The sequence below is a fragment of the Sus scrofa genome, chromosome 14, assembly GCF_000003025.6.
Source record: "Sus scrofa isolate TJ Tabasco breed Duroc chromosome 14, Sscrofa11.1, whole genome shotgun sequence".
In the NCBI taxonomy this organism is placed as follows: domain Eukaryota; kingdom Metazoa; phylum Chordata; class Mammalia; order Artiodactyla; family Suidae; genus Sus; species Sus scrofa.
In genome coordinates, this window is record NC_010456.5 from 22,817,129 (window position 1) to 22,839,532 (window position 22,404).

The window sequence follows — 22,404 nt, forward strand, 5'->3', positions numbered from 1 at the left end:
CGAATCGGAGCTGTAGCCACCGGCCTACGCCAGAGCCACAGCAACGCGGGATCCGAGCCGCGTCTGCAACCCACACCACAGCTCACGGCAACGCCGGATCGTTAACCCACTGAGCAAGGGCAGGGATCGAACCCGCAACCTCATGGTTCCTGGTCGGATTCGTTAACCACTGCGCCACGACGGGAACTCCTTCTTCTTTTTTTTTTTTTTTTTTTTTTTTAGCATTTCCATTTTTTTTTTTTGTCTTTTTAGGGCCACACCCGCAGCATATGAAGGACCCCAGGATAGGGGTCAAATCAGAGCTATAGCCGTTGGTCTACGCCACAGCCACAGCAATGCCGGATCTGAGCCATGTCTGTGACCTACAACACAGGTCATGGCAATGCCGGATTCTTAACCTACTGAGCGAGGCCAGGGATCAAATCTGCAACCTCATTGTTCCTAGTTGGATTTGTTAACCACAGCTCCAGCATTTCCTTTTTTTTTTTCTTTTTACAGCTGCACCTACTGCATATGGAAGTTCCTGGGCTAGGGGTCCAGTCAGAGCTGTAGCTACAGCCTACACCTCTGCTCACGGCAATGCTGGATCCTTAACCTGTTGAGAGGCCAGGAATCAAACCTGCATCCTCATGGATACTAGTCCGGTTCGTTTCTGCTGAGCTACAATGGAAACTCCAGCATTTCCTTTTTAAGGCTGAATAGTAGTCCATTGTATGGTTATAACACATTTTCTTAATCCATTTGTCCATTGATGGATAGTCGGGTTGCTTCCACATTTTAGGTATTGAGAATAAATCTACTGTGAACATGGGTGTGTAAGTATCCCTTTGAGGTCATGCTTTCAGTTCTTTTGGGTATATACCCAGGATTGGAATTGCTGAATCTTATGGTAATTGTATTTAACCTTTTGAGTAGCTGCCGTACCATCTCACTTTATTTTATTTTATTTATTTATTTATTTTTTTGTCTTTTGTCTTTTTGTTGTTGTTGTTGCTATTTCTTGGGCTGCTCCCGCGGCATATGGAGATTCCCAGGCTAGGGGTTGAATCGGAGCTGTAGCCACCGGCCTACGCCAGGGCCACAGCAACGTGGGATCCGAGCCGCGTCTGCAACCTACACCACAGCTCACAGCAACGCCGGATCGTTAACCCACTGAGCAAGGGCAGGGACCGAACCCGCAACCTCATGGTTCCTAGTCGGATTCATTAACCACTGCGCCACGACGGGAACTCCTCACTTTATTTTAATTAAACTATTGAGTTACTTGTTCATTTGTCTTCCTCATCAGACAAGTGCTGAGGGTATAGTGACTGTATCCATCTTTTCTTTACAGTCTAACACAGCACCTAGTACATAGTAGACACTCAGTAAATATCTTCTTCTTTTTCTGTCCTTTACATACCAAACTTTAAAAAAATGTCAGAGGAAGTTCCCATTGTGGCTCAGATACGAATCTGACTAGCATCTGTGAGGACACAGGTTCGGTCCCTGGCCTCACTCAGTGGGTTAAGGATCCGGTGTTGCTGTGAACTGTGGTATAGGTTGCAGATATGACTGTAACTGCAACTGTGGCCAGCAGTTACAGCTCTGATTGGACCCCTAGCCTGGGAGCCTCCATATGCACTGGGTGCAGCCCTAAAAATAAAAAAAAAATTTTAATTAAAAAATGCCAGAGTTCCCATCATGGCTCATCGGTAATGATGGGAACGAACCCAATTAGGATCCATGAGGACATGGGTTCCATCCCTGGCCTCAATCAGTGGATTACGGATTCAGTGCTGCTGTGAGCTATGGCATAGGCTGGCAGCTGCAGCTCCATTTGGACCCCCTAGCCTGGGAACTTTTTTTTTTTTAATGATTTTTATCTTTTTCATCATAGCTGGTTTACAATGTTCTGTCAGTTTGCTACTGTACAGCAAGGTGACCCAATCACACATGCATATATAAATTCTTTTTCTCACATTATCATGCTCCATTGTAAATGATTAGATATTTTTCCCAGTGCTTTACAGCAGGATCTCATTGTTTATCCAGTCCAAAGGCAATAGTTTGCATCTATTAACCCAAGATTCCCAATCCATCCCACTCCCTCCTCTTCCCCCTTGGTAACCACAAGTCTGTTCTCCAGGTCCATGAGTTTCTTTTCTGTGGAAAGGCTCATTTGTGCCGTATATTAGATTGCAGATATAAGTGATATCATATGGTATTTGTCTTTCTCTTTCTGACTTACTTCACTTAGTATGAGAGTCTCTAGTTCCATCCATGTTGCTGCAAATGACATTATTTTGTTCTTTTTGATGGCTGAGTAGTATTCCGTTGTATATACATACCACATCTTCTTAATCCATTCATCTGTTGATGGACATTTAGGTTGTTTTCATGTCTTGGCTATTGTGAATAGTGCTGCCATGAACATACGGGTGCATGTGTCTTTTTCAAGGAAAGTTTTGTCTGGATATATGCCTAGGAGTGGGATTGCTGGGTCAAATGGTAGCTCTATATTTAGTTTTCTGAGGTACCTCCATACTGTCTCCCATAGTGGTTATACCAATTTACATTCCCACCAACAGTGTAGGAGGGTTCTCGTGATGCCATTTAAATGATATGTGTATTAGCAAAGGGGAGGTGATATATACTAAAATAACAATAATTCATTTCAGGTGTACTGGTATAATATCCCCTTTCCCCTACACCCATATTCCTGTCTTGGCTACGTGCAGAAATGCTGCTCTTTCAGGGCTATTAACTCCCTGACTTCCTGTAACAAGATTCAGGCCCCATGTCTTTCGTTTTGTGTTCTAACCATCAGGGTTTGTGGCTAGAGTGTGCCTGGTGCTTGAATGTGCCTGGTCTTCCTTCAAGGTAGTGGAAGTGTCACCTGGTTACTGGATTCTTTTCTTGAGTAGTCATTAGCTTACGACAGTCTCCCAAACTTGCTTAAAATTCCCTCTCTGGGGAGTGCCCATTGTGGCTCAGTGGTAACAAACCCAACTAGTATTCATGAGGATGCAGGTTTGATCCCTGAACTTGCTCAGCAGATTAAAAATCTGGTGTCGCTGTGAGCTGGGGTGTAGGTCACAGACGAGGATCAGATCCCATGTTGCTGTGGCTGTGGTGTAGGCGGGCAGCTGTAGCTCAAATTTGACCCCTAGCCTGGGAATTTCCATAAGCCACAGGTGTGGCCCTAAAAAAATAAATAAATAAGTAAAAGTTCCCTCTCTGTTTTCTTTGATCCCCTAGTGGGATTTCTAAATTAATTATCCTACTCTGTCCCTATCATTTGTTCCTGGAAATTGTATGCCAAAGTATTTAGGGGGGGCTGGGTTGTGATTTCTACAACTTTCAAATGTTTGTGCTGATGGAGAAAGGGGATGGACTAAAGGAAATATAAAAATATCAATGGTGGCCCCTCTTATATATGGCCTTCACTGTCCTTCCTTTTCAAGTTTTCTTTAAGTTTGAAATTTTCAAAATGTTAAACCCTCGGGGCCATTAACTGTACATAGAACCTGAGCCTGAAGACACTAGGGGCTGATTGGTCTTTATGTGGCTCTCAGGTGTGGAAGAAGAAGCTCTCTGCAGCTGTGGAGGCAGGGGACGCGGCGGAGGTGAAGCGCTGCAGGAACATGGAGGTCCTGTACGACTCCCTGCAGCTGGCGCACAAGTGCATCCTCAACTCCTTCTATGGCTACGTCATGCGCAAGGGGTAGGCTCCTACTGGGTGGGGCCCATGGGGCTAGTGAATGCATGAACTTAGGTTGGGCGGAGCCCAAGGGTGCAGGTGAGAAGGAGAGTCGGGGTCTCAGTTCAGGGAGAGAGCAGGTTGGGGTGGGGGTCGAGGTCACGCTGACCTGGAGGGTCCCGGGGGTCTAATGGGGGGCATGCTGGGCATGTTTTGAACATCCTGGGCTGGAGACAGCAGTCTGGTAGTTTCTGGCATGTGCTAATGAGGTGTGTAAAGCCTTCCAAAAAGTTGAGAAAGCTGGGAGTGGTGGGTCCTAAAGCTAAGCTGGAGACTGTTCCTGAGGTCGGGTGCCAAAGGGAGATGAGGCGAGGTGGGGCCTGAGTGTGTCTGTTGGACCAACGGCTAGGTGGGTGGGGGCTGAGGGAGAACAGGTCACAGAAGGTGAGGTCTGGCCAGGGCGGGGGACTGGGAGGGTCAACATGGGCACCTCTGGAGAAGGAGAAAGGTGGGGTTGAGGGAGGGTGGCTTTACTTGTTGCTTTTTGATGGCAGAGAGGGAGGGGCTGAGAACTGGAACCTGAGCAGGATTCCCTGGGGTGGGGAGGGGCTGGCCTCAGGTCTGAGACCTGGTGTGAACAGCGAGCCTGGGCATCTGCAGGCTTGTGTTTTCCCTGAGAAGCCAGAGCATGCCTGTGGGGGTTGGGAGAACAGAGAAGGCCTGTGGGGAGGAGGCTTGTGGAGGACGTGCCACCCTCTGGGCTGGCATTAGCCATCCTGCTGATGAGGCCGAGGTCGTGAGCTATTGCAGTGGCAGCATGCTGCATCTTTCCAAAACTTTCCTGAGCTCAGCCTTGCACCTTGACATAGAAACAGAGGAGTGGCCTCGGCAGAGCTGAATTCCACTAGTTCTCCTTCAACACTTCACATGTCCATTCTTGTCCCCTTCTTGGCATCGTTCTCTCCCTCCCCCAAAACCCCACCTCCTCTACTGACCTGCACCCCCCCTCCCCCGCCCCGGCTGTCATTGTCCTTCCCAGGGCCCGCTGGTACTCCATGGAGATGGCCGGCATCGTCTGCTTCACGGGGGCCAACATTATCACCCAGGCGAGGGAACTGATTGAGCAGATCGGGTGAGTGGTGCACCCAGCTCAGCTGCTAGTTGGGGGGCGGGCACGCCTGATAGGGAAGGCCGGATGTCGGGGGGTAGGGAAGAGCAAGTAGGTGAAGGTGGAGGTGGAAATTGGCAGGTGTTTCATTTCATGGGTTCACAGGAGGAGCCCCATCCACTGTCAGGACTCCACATGGGGTTCTTGCTAAGGAGGCCACAGTCCAGCATCCATCCATCCAGCCTCACTTCTCTGTTTCTCTGAAGGAGACCCTTAGAGCTGGACACAGATGGAATATGGTGCGTCCTGCCAAATAGCTTCCCTGAAAATTTTGTCATCAAGACGACCAGTGTGAAAAAGCCCAAAGTGACCATCTCCTACCCCGGGGCTATGTTAAACATCATGGTCAAGGTGAGCCTGGGTCTCCAGAGAGGGGCTACTGTTTGGGCTTGGGTTCCTAGTGCCACCACTGAGGCATTTGGGAAAGGGGACAGCACTGGCTCTCATACTGATGTGCTTACCTTCCTGGTTTCAGACCACCCTGCCTCCACTATTCAGATTGGTTTTCTTTCTTTCTTTGTTTTTTAATGAATTAATTTTTTTTTAGGGTAACACCTGCGGCATATGAAAGTTCCCAGGGTAGGGGCTGAATCGGAGCTGCAGCTGCTGGCTTTTGCTATAGCCACAGCAACATGGCATCTGAGCCACCTCTGTAGATTGGTTTTCTGTAGGCTGAGCATCTGTCCAGAAAATGCTGTGCTCCAGAGTTATCTGACTCTGGAATTTCTGCTGTGACTCAGCAGGTTAAGAATCCGACATACTGTCTGTGAGGATGTGGGTTCGATTCCTGGCCTCGGCTTAGTGGGTTAAGGATCCAGCGTTGCATGGCTGTGGTGTAGCCGGAAGCTGCAGCTCCGATTCGACTTCTATGTGCTGCAGGTGCGGCCCTAAAAAGAAAAAAAAGTTACTTGAGTCTATATTCTCCCTCAACGTTAAACCCAGACTTAGAGAATAATCTCACAAGTAGAAAACAGAGAATGCCCATATATCCTCAGCCTGCTTCCCTTAACGTTATGATCTTCTGTAAACCAGTATAATTGTTTATACAGGACCTCAGTTTCTCCAGGACCTCAGGCTACTTTTGGTCTTCCTGTCTCTTTAGTCCCCTCCAGCCTGGCAGCCCCTTGGTCATTCGGCTCTGTTAAAACCAGGACACTGGTGATGAGTACCTGTCGAGTGTTTTGTTTACTGCTCCTAGATTTGGGTTTGTCTGTTGCTCTTTGTTATTAGACTGAGATTATTTGGGGTTTGGGGAGAAAAGCCCCAGAGGTGATGTGTCCTGAGTTGGTATTCTGTCAGGGCACGGTGTCAGAACCTGCACTTCTACTCCTGCTGGCTTCCCCGCTGCCATGTCGTGGGTGTGAATCAGTGAGTGTGAGAGTATTATCTGAGCCACCGGAGGAATCAGTAAATGCTGTGGAGGAAATACTTTTTTTTTTTTTTCTTTTTTGGCCACCCCAAGGCGTAGAAAGTTCCCAGGCCAGGGATCAGATCCAAGCAGCAATTACAACCTTCCCTGCAGCTATGGCAATGCCACATCCTTAATCCACTGTGCTGGGCCGGGGATCGAACCTGCTTCCTAGCACTCCAGAGATTGCGCTGATCCCTGTGTCACAGTAAGAATTCCTGGAGGAGATACTTTGTGGGTTTTTTTTTTTTTTTTTTTCCTTTTCTTTTTTTTTTTAGGCTCACACCAGCAGCATGTGGAAGTTACCGGGCTAGGGGTCGAATCAGAGCTATAGCTGCCAGCCTATACCACAGCCACAGCAACTCTCTCGGGATCTGAGCTGCATCTGTGGCCTACACCACAGCTCATGACAACACCGGATCCTTAACCCACTGAGTGAGGCCAGGGATTGAACCCATGTCCTCATGGTTACTAGTTGGGTTTGTTACTGCTGAGCCTCAACAGGAACTCCTGGAATGTGTTTTATTTATTTATTTTTATTTTTTAATTATTTGTTTTGTCTTTTTGCCACTTCTTGGACCGCTCCTGTGTCATATGGAGGTTCCCAGGCTAGGGGTCAAATTGGAGCAGTAACCGCCGGCCTACACCAGAGCTATAGCAACGTGGGATCCGAGCTGAGTCTGCCACCTACACCACAGCTCACGGCAACACCGGGGATTGAACCCACAACCTCATGGTTCCTAGTCGGATTCGTTAACCACTGAGCCACGACGGGAACTCCTGGAATGCGTTTTAATTTACTTACTTTACAGGGTGTAGTTCTGTGGGTTCTGACCCTCACATATAGGCGTGAGTTTCCCTGGTGCTGCCCTTGGTTGTCAGCCTCTCTTCTCATGCCCGAACCCATCTCCCCAGCATGTTCTTCGTATGATGATTTTTACCTTTTCCAGAATGTCCAATGAACAGGAACATGTTGTGTAACCTTTTGGACCTAGCAGGAGGCACTTTGGCTGGTCTATATTGGGGTGTGTCAGAACACTGATCCCGTTTTCTTGCCCAGCTTGCTGACCCTTCACCCTTGAGGGGGGTAGCTGGTCTTGTCCAGGTTGGGATGGTTACCAGTGAGGCTGCCCTCTCTGCACTCTTGCAGGAAGGCTTCACCAACCATCAGTACCAGGAGCTGGCTGAGCCTTCCTCTCTCACCTACGTCACCCGCTCAGAGAACAGCATCTTTTTTGAGGTTGACGGACCCTACCTTGCCATGATCCTGCCAGCCTCCAAGGAAGAAGGCAAGAAACTGAAGAAGAGGTAGGAATCCCATAGCCCTTATGCTCGAAAAAGGAAAGGGTGGGTTAGGTTTAATAGCTCCTCTAGAAAATGGACCAGGGCATAGGATGGGAACAGGACAGGTCTGCGGTTGGGCCTTTTTTTTTTTTTTTTTTTTTTTGTCTTTTTAGGGCTGTACCCACAGCATATAGAAGGTCTCAGGCTAGGGGTTGAATCCGAGATGCAGCTGCCAGCCTCTGCCACAGCCACAGCAACGCCAGATCTGAGCTGCATCTGCAACCTGTGCCACAGCTCATGGCAACACTGGATCCCTAACCCACTGAGCAAGGCTAGGGATTGAACCTGGATCCTCATGGATACTAGTTAGGTACTTAACTTGCTGAGTCACAATAGGAACTCTGGTTTGGGCTTTTTTGATTCGATTTCCAATGCTTTTATCAACACTGATACCACTAGCTCTGTCTCCACAGAGAACAATCTGGTTCTGCAGATTGCAGGCCCTGCAGTCACTTTTATTTTGGAGTAGCATAAACCTCCAGGGTAGAGAGATGTTTGCTGCTTGATGGATGCTAGCAGGGAGGGTAGGAGAGAGAAGGAGGAAGGCAGAGGACTGATGAGAAGCAGCTGGCATGCAGGCTTCTGTTCTCTGCCACGCCTGCCTGTGTCTCTAGGTATGCCGTATTCAACGAGGATGGGTCCCTGGCCGAGCTCAAGGGATTCGAGGTCAAACGCCGAGGGGAGCTGCAGCTGATTAAAATCTTCCAGTCCTCGGTGTTCGAGGCCTTTCTCAAAGGCAACACACTGGAAGAGGTATATGGCTCTGTGGCCAAGGTGGCTGATTACTGGCTGGACGTGCTGTACAGCAAGGTAAGGGACCCAGGGTCCAAGGCGACAGATGAACTCAAGGCTAATTCTGATGAAATCCCACGACTTTATTAGTGCCAGGGCCTCTCAGAATTTCCTTCAGCTTCTGTATCCACTGATGGAATTCTGTGAGGGAGACTGATAGGAGGATAATGAACAGATTGAAGCTGTTTATCCTCCTCAGACAGCCCCCTTGGGCTCCTCATCGCTGAAGAATGCTGCTGGCCCCTCAGCTGGTTCAGCTGTTGGCTAGCTGGCCACTTGTCTTCTTTTTTCCCTCTTGGTTCCTCCTCTCTCATCTTTTTCTTCCTTTTAGTAGAAAAATCACCAATTAATCTGCCTTTCCTCTTTTATTGCAGTCTTAGTGCTAATAGCTCAATAAATGTTTCTTATTTTCTGCACAGTTGTTTGGGGTTTTTTGTTTTGTTTTGTCTTTTTTCTTTTTTTTAAGGCCACACCTGCAGCATATGGGGGTTTCTAGGGTAGGGGTCTAATAGGACCTGCAGCTGCCAGCCTACACCATAGCAACACAGGATCTGAGCCACATCTGCGACCTACATCATAGCTCTGTAACCAACTGAGCGAGGCCAGGGATCGAACTTGTGTCCTCATGGATACTTCAAATTTGTTTCTGCTGAAACTCGATGGGAACTCCTGCATGGTTTAATAACATAAAAATTGGGGAAAAAAGGGGGGTGGCCGTCATGGCTCTGTGGTTAACAAATCTGACTAGTATCCATGAGGACACAGATTCGATCCCTGGCCTTGCTCAGTGGGTTAAGGATCTGGCATTGCCATAAGCTGTGGTGTAGGTCGAAGACATGGCTCAGATCCTACGTTGCTGTGGCTGTGGCATAGACCGGCAGCTACAGCTCCAATTTGACCCCTAGCCTGGAAACCTCCTTATGCCGTGGGTGTGGCCTTAAAAAGCAAAAAAAAAAAAAAATTGGATTTCCCTTGTGCAGCAGGTTAAGGATCCAGCATTGCCACTGCAGTGACTTCAGTCACTGTTGTGGTGTGAGTTCAGTCTCTGGACTTTGAACTTCCACATGTTGTGGGTGTAACCCCCCCCACTCAAAAAACATAAAAGTTAAGGCTTTGTTGTGGTTTTTGTGTTGCTGCACCCTGGCGCAAGACAGCCCTGTTACACTACTGCCCTCAGCTCCTCAGGTTGGAGGAATGCAGGACTTTAATGGAGGAAAGCCTTGGGAGAGCTGAGTGTGGTATTCCTTTCCTCCTGCATGACGTTTTGCCCATTGCCTCTTTCTCTAGGCAGCTAACATGCCTGATTCTGAGCTGTTCGAGCTGATCTCTGAGAACCGTTCCATGTCTCGGAAGCTGGAAGATTACGGGGAGCAAAAGTCTACGTCCATCAGCACGGCCAAACGCCTGGCGGAGTTCCTGGGGGATCAGATGGTGAAGGATGCAGGGCTGAGCTGCCGCTACATTATCTCCCGGAAGCCCGAGGGGTCTCCAGTCACAGAGAGGTGAGGCTTTCCGGGATTAAAGAGGAATTCCATAAGGGGCTGGGAAACTCATGCTGCTATGGAACCTCTGTACCTCCTTAGAGGTACAGCTCCTTAAACAGTGCAGGGATGGTCAGGACCTGAAAGAGGCAGGAACTGGGCTGTGGACCCCTGCAGATCAGATAACACGAAGGCTTGCTGGAGCCCCACTGGGCCCCCTAGGAGTGGGGATGTCTTGGAGGGTCTGCTATTAGGGGCCCATCACGAGTCCAGTTCAGGTGTAGACCAGGGCTCCAGATCACTCACACCCTCGAGGAGAGAGACGCCAGCTTGGCTGGAGAGGTTGCACTGGGGAGCCTCACAGAATGCTCCAGCATCTGAGGCTTCTTTGCACCACCAGTGACATGCCTGCCAACCCCCTTTACGACAGAAGGAAATGTCCTCCAGCTTCTGGAACTTTTCAAGAGCAACGGCAAAGCTGCCATCAAATAGCAGCTTCCAGGCCTGATTCTGGAAACTCCAGGGTCCCTAGGACAGTTGTGTCACCAGTGCTCCTTCGGCCACTTGAGTGTTGCATGGGCTTCATGAATGAAAGAGGAAAGTACAGTGTATCAAAGCCACAGTCTTTCCCATTGATGGTGTGTAGAATGAAAGAACTCAAACCTGCCTGTGAGTGTGTGACTGTGGCAGAGCTTCCTGCCAAGAACTCCAGGACTAGAGTGGCCTGTGGGCAAACGCAGGAAAGTAGTACTAAATTCCATCAAGAGAAACTCAAAGACAGCCTCGGCAGTGGTGCACTATTCTTGTAATCAGGGTCTTGCTGCTCCTCCGGTGAGGTGGCCCTGCGACTTGCTGTGACCAGTAGAATATGGCAGAAGTAACATGCAATTGCTGAGCTCTGGTCCCAAAAGACCTTGCAGTTCTGCTCTTGCCCTCTTCTCTTGCTGCCTGGCATGGCCAAGAGATGGTGGGCAGAAGGAGTTCTAGGCCAGGAAGCCTGAGAGCTCAAGTGCGGGAGGCCCAGCTGATAGCACCAACTGCCATGCCCATAAGGGAGGCCACTGCAGCTATACCAGTGACTTGAAGAGATCACCCAAATTATAGACTCCTGAACAAGAAATGGTTATTGGTTATTGTTTCAACCCAATGTTCATAATACAGCAGTAAATAACTGTAGAGCCTGAAACTTCAGTAATCAGTGTCCTTACCTATGCTAGAAAGGCTTGAAGAAAGAAGTCAATGAAACACATCAAAAGTTTTTCTTAAAAAGAGTCATAACAAGGAGTTCCCGTTGTGGCGCAGTGGTTAACGAATCCAACTAGGAACCACGGGGTTGTGTGTTCGATCCCTGGCCTCGCTCAGTGGGTTAAGGATCCGGTGTTGCCGTGAGCTGTGGTGTAGGTCGCAGACACGGCTCGGATCCTGCGTTGCTGTGGCTCTGGCGTAGGCTGGGGGCTACAGCTCCGATTCAACCCCTAGCCTGGGAACCTCCATATGCCACAGGAGCGGCTCTAGAAAAAGGCAAAAAGAAAAAAAAAAAGTCATAACGAAAAGAAGGAATTTGATGTGAGGTTAAAATAGATGATAGAGTAAAATAAAGAATTCCTGTGTCAGAGTTCCCATTGTGGTGCAGCAGTAATGAACCCCAACTAGTATCCATGAGGATTCGGGTTCAATCCCTGGCCTCACTCAGTGGGTTAAAGGATCTGGCATTGCCAGGAGCTATGGTGTAGGTTGCAGATTCAACTTGGATCCCGAGTTCTGTGGCTGTGGTGTAGGCCAGCAGCTGTGGCTCCAATTTGACCCCTAGCCTGGGACCTTCCTAATGCTGCAGGTGTGGCCCTAAAAAAGACAAAAAAGAAAAAAAAAAAAAAAAAAGAATTCCTATATGTCAGTAAGAAAAAGGCAAACAACCGAAAGAAAAAGTGGGCAACAGATATGAATGGGCAGTTCAAAAATGAAGAAATCGATGGCTGGCACATGCAGAGATGTTCAGACTCATAGTAATCAAGAAATGCAGATTTTAAAAATGCCTCTTGATTGGAAATGAAGAGTCTGATGATACCAGTTGTTGGTGACCATGGAGACTAGCGCTCACACAGTGTGTGTGGGAGTGTGGATGACAATCACTTTGGAGAGAAACCAACAGTGCATGATGGAGTAACAGACCCCCAGTTTACCCCCGTAGCTGAACACGTCAGTGAACCTGCCCCCACGTAGCTTCCCGTGTGTGTTTACATGGTGTTTAAAAGCAAAGTCTAGGGACGCAAAAGTGTCCATCAGCCAGAAAATGGAGGAATGTATTTCTTATGCAATAAAATGGTCTTCAGGTGTTGGGATGATTGAATCAAGGCTGTCACTACACTGATAGAGCTTGAAACATTTGAACAGGAAAGGCAGACTGCAGGACAACACACAGAGTGCACTTCCATCTGTTTAAGTTTACACACATGGGACGTGCACACATAACTGCTGTAAAAGCATGCCTGGATTGATAAACACCAAGATAAAGACTGTTTACTTCTGTATGAGGAAGGTCAGGGGAGCTGCACAGAGGACTTCATCCTTATTTTTACTTTTTCATCCATGATATAAAAATGACAGTGCCAGTTTGAGAGCCCTGGATGGTGGGTGCCCAGGTGTCTTTCTAAGTTTCCTCATAACTTCGTGATAACAAATACTGCCTCTAGTGAAGGAAAGGAGTAGTGACAGTTGCCTTATTGCTTTGCTAGTGATGTGAAAACTGGCTTCATCTTTCAGGAGAGCAGGTGGACTCTGTATTTTACTCAATGAATAACATGTTTTTAATGTTTTATTATATGCATGCTCATGAATATATAATTTGTGTAAGGATGTTTGTAACAGCTCTGTAAACAGTGGCCAAATACAACAGACCAGATGGCCAATGATGGGGAGGTGTTAAACCATGATATTTTAATATGGTGACGTATTATGTAATTATTAAGTATGATAAATGTCAGATGTAGGTACAGTTTATTATACAAAATAACTACATTCAATAAAAACATAGGTTACAGGAGTTTCCATTATGGCTGTGCAGTAATGAACCTGACCAGTATCCGTGAGGACTCGGGTTTGATCCCTGGCCTTGCTCAGCATGTTAGGGATCCGGCGTTGCTGTGGCTGTGGCTGGCAGCTGCAGCTCTGATTTGACCACTAGCCTGGGAACTTCCATATGCCACCTAGAAAGACAAAAAAAAAAAAAGGTCATAAAGTAGGTTGTAAGTACTTATTTCACATAAAATACTTGGTATCAACACTATGATTGGATTTAGGGAGATTTTCACATTTGTGAGTTTGTGTCTCTTCTTACCCAGGGCCATTCCACTCGCCATTTTCCAGGCAGAGCCCACGGTGAGGAAGCACTTTCTCCGGAAATGGCTTAAGAGTTCTTCCCTTCAAGACTTTGATATTCGGACAGTGAGTGCTGGTTTTTTTGTTTTTTCTACTCCCAGAAGTTTCGAAGGAAAACTCAACAGGGCAGAGTATCCCTGACTTAGGTCACCTTTTTTGTTTCCATACTTCACTCTTAATTTCCTCCTTTCTATTATGTAAAGAATGAAGGAAATAGTTGTACACCTTAGGGCAAAACTGGAGACACTAGGTGCCAGCGAGGCCCTTGCCCTGTGCTCTTGGATGGACTAAAGCTTGGGGTCTGGCCCAGGGTTCTAAGTGCTGGCCTGCCCACCTCTGATCCTGGGAGGATCATTTACCCTCTCCACCTCAGCTTCCTCCTCTGAAACAGGCGCCTGTTGGCATAGAATTTCTAAGAGGGTTAAGTAAGACACATGAAGGCTTATTCAGCACAGTGCGTTGCAGAGTGAAGCACGCTGCTGCTGCTTGTCTCTCACGCGCACCCTGTTGGTGCTGGCCTCCTGCACACTCAGATCCTGGACTGGGACTACTACATCGAGCGGCTGGGGAGCGCCATCCAGAAGATCATCACAATCCCTGCGGCTCTGCAGCAGGTGAGCTGGAGAGCCAGTGGGAACAGGGCCCAGTGTGATGTAAAAGCCTCAGAAACCTGGGCCAGGCCCAGACTAGCTGTCAGACAAGTGATAAGTGTCCCCTTCATGCAGGTGAAGAACCCAGTACCACGTGTCAAACACCCTGACTGGCTGCACAAAAAACTGCTGGAGAAGAATGATGTCTACAAGCAAAAGAAGATCAGTGAGCTCTTCGTCCTGGAGGGCAAGAGACAGGTGAGGGGGCCTGGCCCAGGATAGCAGAGGTTGTGACAGCTGAGGCTGGGTAGGACCGCTGGGGCACACAGAGCCTCCATGATTTTGGAGGCTTCCATTCTAGCATATGGAATGTTTTTCTTTTTTGTTTTCTTTCTCTCTCTCTCTTTTTTTTTTTTTTTTTTTTTTTTTGTCTTTTTTAGGGCCTCACTTGTAGCATATGGGAGTTCCCAGGCTAGCTGGCGAATCAGAGCTCTAGTTGATGGCCTACACCACAGCCACAGCAACGCCAGATCTGAGCCACATCTGCGACCTACACCACAGCTCTTGGCATCACCGGATCCTTAACCCACAAGGAGCAAGGCCAGGGATTGAACTCGTATCCTCGTGGATACTAGTCTGGTTGGTTACCACAGAGCCACAACTGGAACTCCATGGAATTTTAACACATCTTCCTCAATTTTTGGAGCAACCAGTCCAAAAACTAGTAAAAATATGCAAGGTTGGAATGACACAGTTGCTAACTAGATTTAGTTAATAGAACCTTGTGCTCAGATAATACACCTTCTTTTCAAGAACACCTAAACATAAGACCAGGCAAAAAATAAAATAAGTGGGAGTTCCCGTCGTGGTGCAGCGGAAATGAATCCAACTGGGAACCATGAGGTTGTGGGTTCGATCCCTGGCTTCGCTCAGTGGGTTAAGGATCCGGTGTTGCCGTGAGCTGTGGTGTAGGTCAGCAGCTATAACTCTGATTCGACCCCTAGCCTGGAAACTTCCATATGCTGCAGGTGTGGCCCTAAAAAGACAAAAAAAAAAAAGTGATGACGATGGAAATTAGAAATGAATTACTGAATGAAAATACTATCAGAGGAGTTCCCATTGTGGAGCAGTGGAAATGAATCTAACATCCATGAGGATGCAGGTTCGATCCCTGGCCTCGCTCAGTGGGTTAAGGATCTGGCATTGCTGTGAGCTGTGGTGTAGGTCGCAGATGCGGCTCGGATCTGATGTGGCTGTGGCTGTGGTGTAGGCCGGAAGCTGTAGCTCTGATTCGACCCCTAGCCTGGGAATCTCCATATGCCGTGGGTGCAACCCTAAAAAGCAAAAAAAAAAAAAAAAAAAGGAAAATACCATCAAAATTTGTAGGAGGCAGCTAAAGAGTTTTTATATGTAACTTATCTATTTAATTGCATATAGTAGAAAAGAAAAACCAACAGAAAGTTAAGTGAGCTAAGCTTCCAGTTGAGGAACTGGAGAACAGCAGTAAACCAAGAAAGTAGAAAAGGCTACAGCACCATGTGGAGGAGGCAGGAACTCAAGCTCAAGCAGGAGCTGGGTGGACACCTTGGCCAGAATCACCACCATCAAGGCAGTGAAGCTCGAGATCCAGGTTCTATAGCAGCAGGTCGATGATGCAGAGTAGAGGTCTAAGTGCCTCCAGCGGGAAGTGGAGAGAGAAAGGCGGGCCTGGGAACGGGCTGAGGCTGAGGTGGCCTCCTTGAACTGTAGGATCCAGCTGGTTGAAGAGGAGCTGGACCGTGCTCAAGAGCACCTGGCCACTGTCCTACAAAAGCTGGAGGAAGCCAAGATAGCTGCTGATGAGAACGAGAGAGGTATGAAAGTTATTGAAAACTGAGCCTTAAAAGGGGAGGAAAAAATGAAACTCCAGGAAATCCACCTCAAGCTAAGCACATTGCAGAAGAGGCGTATAGGAAGTATAAAGAGGTGGCTTGGGAGTTGGTGATTATTGAGGGAGACTTGGAACGCACAGAGGAGTGAGCTGAGCTGGCAGAGTCCCGTTGCCAAGAGGTAATCAGTCTGAGCAGATCAGACTGATGGACCAGAATCTGAAGTGTCTGAGTACTGCTGAAGAAAAGCGCTCTCAAAAAAAAAAAAACAAATCTGAGGAAGAGATAAAGATTCTTACTGAAAGACTCAAGGAGGCAGAGACCTGTGCTGAATTTGCTGAGAAATCAGTAGCCAAGCTGGAAAAAACAGTTGATTTGGAATATAAACTGAAATGCACCAAGGAGGAGCACTTCTGTACACAACGGATGCTGGACCAGACTGTTTGCCCTGAATGAGATGTAGAGCACCCCAGGCCCGCCCTGCCGCTGCTCCTTCCTCTGACCCTGACCCCGCCTGAGGCCAGCCTGCCTGAAGCTGACCTTTAAACTGAGGGCTGATCTTTAATTGGAAGGCTGCTTTCTCCTTTAATCACCTCTCCCACCCCCACCCCCACCCCTTTGCCCTTTTCACCAAACTGTCTCTGCCTCTCCTGAGAGATTCCAATTGGGCTAGAGGCTGAGCTCCTTTGGGAACAACATTTAATGGAACGTGAGCACAATGCAAAGTGTCTTTGAAGCATGCTGTGATGTCACATTTTGTAATTACCTTTTTTGTTGTTGATGTAGCAACCATTTGTAAAAAACATTCCAGATAATTCCACAAGTTTGAAGCAGCAGTCTAATCCCTTTCTCACTTTTGGAAGGTAACTTTTCAGCTTAATGCGTATTGCCCTCTCTATAGAGGAAGGATAATGGTATGGGCCTCCCTTACTGAGAGCCAAACAGCCCAGAGAAAGACTTCATTATGGGAAACCTCATTGCTCTGTAAAAAGTACCCACCAAGTAGCCGTGAACTCCACGGCTCAGTGGTTGACGAATCTGACTCGGAACCATGAGGTTGCAGGTTTGATCCCTGGCCTCGCTCAGTGGGTTAAGGATCCGGCGTTGCTGTGAGCTGTGGTGTAGGTCGAAGACAAGGCGCAGATCTGGTGTTGCTGTGACTTTGGCATAGGTCGGCAGCTACAGCTCCAACTAGACCCGTAGCCTGGGAATCTCCATATGCCATAGGTGCAGCCCTAAAGAGACAAAAAAAGTACCCACCAAACTGGAAAGGTGATTCTAGGGGTTAGCCAAAAAAAAAAAAAAAAAAAGTGCTGTTCAGGTTTTCAGCTTCACAGTATCTTTGGGCCACTTTACTTTTGTTTTTCATCAGAAGTGACCAAACAAATTAAGATGATGAGACCAAATCCTCTATCCTGTTCCCAGATGCTCAGAGAATGGATCATGTGCCCCTATGTCGAGGTGACCACTTATTTGCCCTCCTCTCTCCTTGAAAGAAAGAAAATTATGTTTTGCCACTGATTTCGCCCTATGAAACTCGTCTTATCACCCTTTTCTGGGTCTAAGCTGCTGTCTCTTATAAAAGTGCCATCTCATTGTGCTTTGTGTCAGTTAATGCTAGAAAAATCCTGAAAGGCTTATGTACAAAACTGTTTTTGAATTTTATATTATTTTGAAACTTCGCTTCTTTGGGGTTGGGGCACACTAGTCACCCCATCTGGCTGTGAGCTCTCTACAGTCTGAGCTGGCAATGTGTTGAGCGCTTAAAATATCTTTCCCTACACAATTCTGCCCACCGCCCCCGCCTTTGGTGAGGGATGTTAGGTGTGCATCCTGTAGCTTAATTGGCTTAAAATGTACTCTTCTGGAGTTCCCATCGTGGCGCAGTGGTTAACGAATCCGACTAGGAACCATGAGGTTGCGGGTTCGGTCCCTGCCCTTGCTCAGTGGGTTAACGATCCGGCGTTGCCGTGAGCTGTGGTGTAGGTTGCAGACGCGGCTCGGATCCTGTGTTGCTGTGGCTCTGGTGTAGGCTGGCAGCTACAGCTCCGATTGGACCCCTAGCCTGGGAACCTCCATATGCCGCAGGAGCGGCCAAAGAAATAGCAAAAAGACAAAAAAAAAAAAAAAAAAAAAAAAAAAAATGTACTCTTCTTTGTGGTCTCTTTGGGGGCCAATTGGGAGAATGAAAAACCAATAATGTAACTGTTTTCATACTGAAAATTGATGTGTCTTTTTGAAATAAAGAACCAGTCCCTCTAAAAAAAAGAAAAAAGAAAGTAGAAAGAAAGGAGTTAAAATGGCAAGAGCAGCAATGAATGAAGCAAACAGTAAAACCAAAACCTTGGTCTTTGAGAAAACTGATGAAATAGACAGATGTTTGTCAAGATAGAAATTTTGGCTTTTGTTTTTTGTTGTTGTTGTTGTTTTTTGTCTTTTTGCCATTTTTCTTGGGCTGCTCCTGTGGCATAAGGAGATTCCCAGGCTAGGGGTCGAATCGGAGCTGTAGCCGCTGGACTACGTCAGAGCCACAGCCATGCGGGATCTGAGCTGCGTCTGCAACCTACACCACAGCTCATGGCAACGCCGGATCCTTAACCCACTGAGCAAGGCCAGGGATCGAACCCGCAACCTCATGGTTCCTAATCAGATTCGTCAACCACTGAGCCAGGACGGGAACTCCTGGCTTTTGTTTTAATGAAAACAGATTATCATTGCAGATATAGGGAAGCCTAAAAAAATATATAAAGAATTACCTTACCTAAACAATTGAAAAACTTAGGTGGAATGAACAGTATCCTTAAAAAGAATTATTCAAACTGACCTAAGAAGAAATAGAAAAATTGAATTGAATTATAACCATTAAAAAAATTGAACTGTTGGAGTTCCCATTGTGGCTCAGTCATAGCAAACCCAACCAGTATCCATGAGGATCTGAGTTTGATCTCTGGCCTCGCTCAGTGAGTTAGGGATCTGGCATTGCTGTGAGCGGTGGTGTGGGCTGGCAGCTACAGCTCCAATTGGACCCCTGGCCTGGGAACTTCCATGTGCCACAGGTTCAGCCCTAAAAAAAAGAGCAAGCTGCAGTAGAATGTGCAGCATGTGCCTCCACTTTTTTTTTTTTTTTTTGGTTTTTCTAAGACCGCACCGGTGGCACATGGAGGTTCCCAGGCTAGGGGTCTAATCAGAGCTGTAGCCACCAGCCACAGCCACAGCCACAGCCACAACTCGGGATCCGAGCCGAGTCTGCAAGCTACACCACAGCTCACAGCCTAAAGCAATGGTATTTGTTGTTTATGGATATGGAGTAAAAGTACGAAATGTATGGGGAGTGGTAGGCCCTGTGCCTGGGGAACTGGCAGGGAGAATGGAGGGGCCCTTTACCTATGCTTTACAATATTTTATTTACTTATTAATTTATTTTGTCTTTTTAGGGCTGCACCCTTGGCATATGGAGGTTCCTAGGCTAGAGGTCGAATCAGAGCTACAACCACTGGCCTACACCATAGCCACAGCAACTCCGGATCTTTAACCAACTGAGGGAGGCCAGGGATCTAACCTGCATCCTCATGAATACTAGTCAGATTCATTTCCACTGGGCCATGACGGGAACTCCAATATTTTATTTCTTAAGAAAAGAAGAAAGTTCTGGAGCAAACACAGAAAAATGTAAACATTTGCTTCATAATGGTTGTACCTGAGTGACATTTTCTTTCTGACCTTTTCACTATTAAAAGTTTAAAAGTAGATTAGTCTGGGAGTTCCCTGGTGGCCTAGTAAAGGGTCTGACCTTGTCACTGCTATGGTGCAGGTTGAACCCCTGGCCTGGGAACTTCTGCTTGCCACAGGTACAGCCCCCCAAAAAACAAATTTAAAAATAGTCTGGAAATGAATGTTTGCATACAAGTACTTTATCTTATTCAGAGGATGCACTTATGATGGATTTCCAGAAGTGGAATTTATTGAGAGGGATCTTGCTGTTTTAAGGCTCCTTTGGGTCTTTGCAGGTAGGCGTGGCCCAGGCTTCGGAAGGGGCCCCGAGCTGCAGCACTCCCGACATGGAGGACCTGGGCCTCTCAAGGCCGCTCCACTCAGGGGTTCCTGTTGCCACCAAGAGGAGGCGCATCCTCTGGGAGAGCCAGGAGGAGTCGCAGGACCTGGAGCTGATGGTGCCCTGGCAGGAGATCTTGGGGCAGCCTCCAGCACTCGGGACCACCCAGGTGAGAAGGCTTGGGGAGTCCGGTGTGGGGTGGAGGAGGGAGTGGGGACCCTGGTCAGGCCTGGGTCACAACGAGCTGTCTCCCTGTGGAGTCCGCCGAGTAGAGATGGGTGGCGAGATGAGCCCAGGTCTTACCAGAGCAGCTGGGAGGTGTGCTTGCTGCAGAAGGATGTTTCTGTTTTCCCGAGTGCTCAGTTGAATTTCCCGTCTTCTTCTCCTCCTGACCTGTTCTGCCCCTGTCCCAGGAAGAGTGGTTGGTATGGCTCCGATTTCACAAGAAGAAATGGCAGCTGCAGGCTCGACAGCGCCTTGCTCACAGGAAGAGGCGGCGTCTGGAGGTGGCAGAGGGTGTGCCACGGCCTGGGGCCATCCGAGAGGGACCCTCTACAGGGCTAGGGGGCTTTTTCCGAAGAACTGCTCGCAGCATTCTGGACCTCCCATGGCAGATCGTGCAGGTGTGGACGGGGGTCAGTGGTGGGTGGGACATCCTGAAGGTCAGGAGCACAGCTGACAGAAGGGGTATCTGGTCAGCTCACCATCCTGGGGGCCGGGGCCAGAAGGAGTAGGAAGGGCAGGCCTTTACCTTTGTGTCTCTGTGAGGGGCTGGCGCTGGAGGCCACTTGGGAAGCAGCCTGCCGTTGGGAGTTGAGTGCTTTCTGTGACAAGGCGAGACCTGCATGGCTGTACAGTCTGTGTTTCCCCTTCAGATCAGTGAGACCAGCCAGGCTGGCTTGTTCAGACTGTGGGCTGTCATCAGCAGTGACCTGTATTGCATCAAGCTGAACATTCCCCGGGTCTTCTACGTGAACCAGCGGGTGGCCAAGGTGGAGGAGAGCCCTTCTTATCGGAAGGTATGGTCTGTGGGGGCGGGGGGGACGACAGCTGGTGTTGCTGGTCATTGGGGTCAGCTGCCTGTGCAGCCTCTGAGGATGTCTCCACGATGGCGGAGGCCACATAAAGATTTGGGCTTTGTAGATATAAAGACCTGGTGAGTTTGGTGACCTTGAGCGAGGTGTTCTGGAGCCTCCATCTCCTGAGAACCTTCTTAGGATGCCATAAAAGTTAATTAGGGGAGTTCCTGTTGTGGCTCAGCAGTAACAAACATGACTAGTATCCACAAGAAAGTGAGTTCTATCCTCAGCCTTGCTCAGTGGGTTGAGGATCTGGTGTTGCCATGAGCTGTGGTGTAGGCCAGTGCCTGCAGCTCTGATTTGACCCCTAGCCTGGGAACTTCCATATGGTGTAGGTGTGGCCCTAAAAAGACAAAAAAAAAAAAAAAAAAAAAAATAGTGTAAGATTCAGTGGCTTTTAGCATATTGAGTTATGTAGCCATTCCACAGTCACTCTTAGAACGTTTTTATCACCCCCAAAAGAAATCCGTGCCCCTTAGCAGTCTTTCCCGTCTCCTGGCCCTCAGGAAGCACTGGTCCACGTTCTATCTCCAGGTGGTGGGTTGGGACATGTCACATACATGGAACCCTTCAGTACGTGGTCCTCCTCACAGCTGTGGTATCCTCGGGGCCTCGGTATGGTCTCTGTCCCAGCTCCCAGTGAGCCCTACGCCGAGCTTGTTTACCGAGCAAATGAGCACATTTCTTGGTTGGTGCCAGGAATCACTTAGGTTGACATCTAGTTGAGATCAGACTTGGATGTTTGGGTGACAACTCGGCTGAGGAGGCTTCCTGCAGATGACACTTGCTTCAACCAGAAGATTCAGCAGAACGTGGATCTAGAAAGAGAACAGGGAGGATGAAGGACAGGAGATCAAGATCTGGAATTCCTGTGGCTTCCTGGACATGCTGTGATGGAACTTTGTAGGAGAACGTCCTGCCCTGGAGGATATTTTCCCCTTCTCCTGCCCCCTCCTCCCCAAAACTCCTTGGTCTGGCTCCCGGGGGGCTCTCCCAGTCTTCTGTCCACGAAGACGTAGCTTCTCTCCGAGTTTTTGCTTCCCTACCCTTAGGTTAAACCCAGGAGAGAATGGAGGAAAATAAGCCGGGAACACCTTCCCCTGAGAGTGTGAGAGCTTGTCTGTATTTTAGAAGCCTCAGGTGGCTTCTCAAAGCTATGTCCAGACTTTCTGATTGTACTCATTGGGAGAGATGGACTGTAGGGGTGTTGACTCCATGGTTGTGGGCTGCAGAAGTCCTAGGCCTGTTTGATGTTGCATGTACATGTGTTTAAGTGCGTGCGTGCGCGTGTGCCTGTGTGTTGTAACAAACATGACCACTTAATTTAGTCATGGGGTGAACCATCTTATCACCAGGTGAACCGGGTCCTGCCTCGCTCCAACATGGTCTATAACCTCTACGAGTACTCGGTGCCAGAGGACATGTACCAAGAACATATCAATGAGATCAACACTGAGCTGGCGGCACCAGACATTGAAGGCGTGTACGAGACCCAGGTAACCGTTTTCCCAGCTGAGCTGTGCAAGGATCCAGCTGGACGGAGTGGTGGGAAAAAATCCCAGAGGG

The 22,404-nt window shown here is 48.2% G+C and overlaps 1 protein-coding gene and 1 pseudogene across 1 annotated transcript in view; both read left to right on the forward strand.

The window, feature by feature from the left end:
- POLE (DNA polymerase epsilon, catalytic subunit) overlaps positions 1-22,404 on the forward strand; it is a 54,673-nt gene that overhangs the window by 18,983 nt on the left and 13,286 nt on the right. The window contains exons 21-33 of the mRNA XM_021073944.1: positions 3,558-3,706; positions 4,722-4,814; positions 5,057-5,201; positions 7,409-7,566; positions 8,217-8,412; positions 9,682-9,896; positions 13,214-13,316; positions 13,784-13,864; positions 13,976-14,098; positions 19,716-19,928; positions 20,173-20,382; positions 20,635-20,778; positions 22,194-22,334. Coding sequence (XP_020929603.1) covers positions 3,558-3,706; positions 4,722-4,814; positions 5,057-5,201; positions 7,409-7,566; positions 8,217-8,412; positions 9,682-9,896; positions 13,214-13,316; positions 13,784-13,864; positions 13,976-14,098; positions 19,716-19,928; positions 20,173-20,382; positions 20,635-20,778; positions 22,194-22,334 — 1,971 coding nt within the window. The remainder of the gene's footprint in view (positions 1-3,557; positions 3,707-4,721; positions 4,815-5,056; positions 5,202-7,408; positions 7,567-8,216; positions 8,413-9,681; positions 9,897-13,213; positions 13,317-13,783; positions 13,865-13,975; positions 14,099-19,715; positions 19,929-20,172; positions 20,383-20,634; positions 20,779-22,193; positions 22,335-22,404) is intronic.
- LOC110256847 lies at positions 15,168-16,753 on the forward strand (annotated as a pseudogene).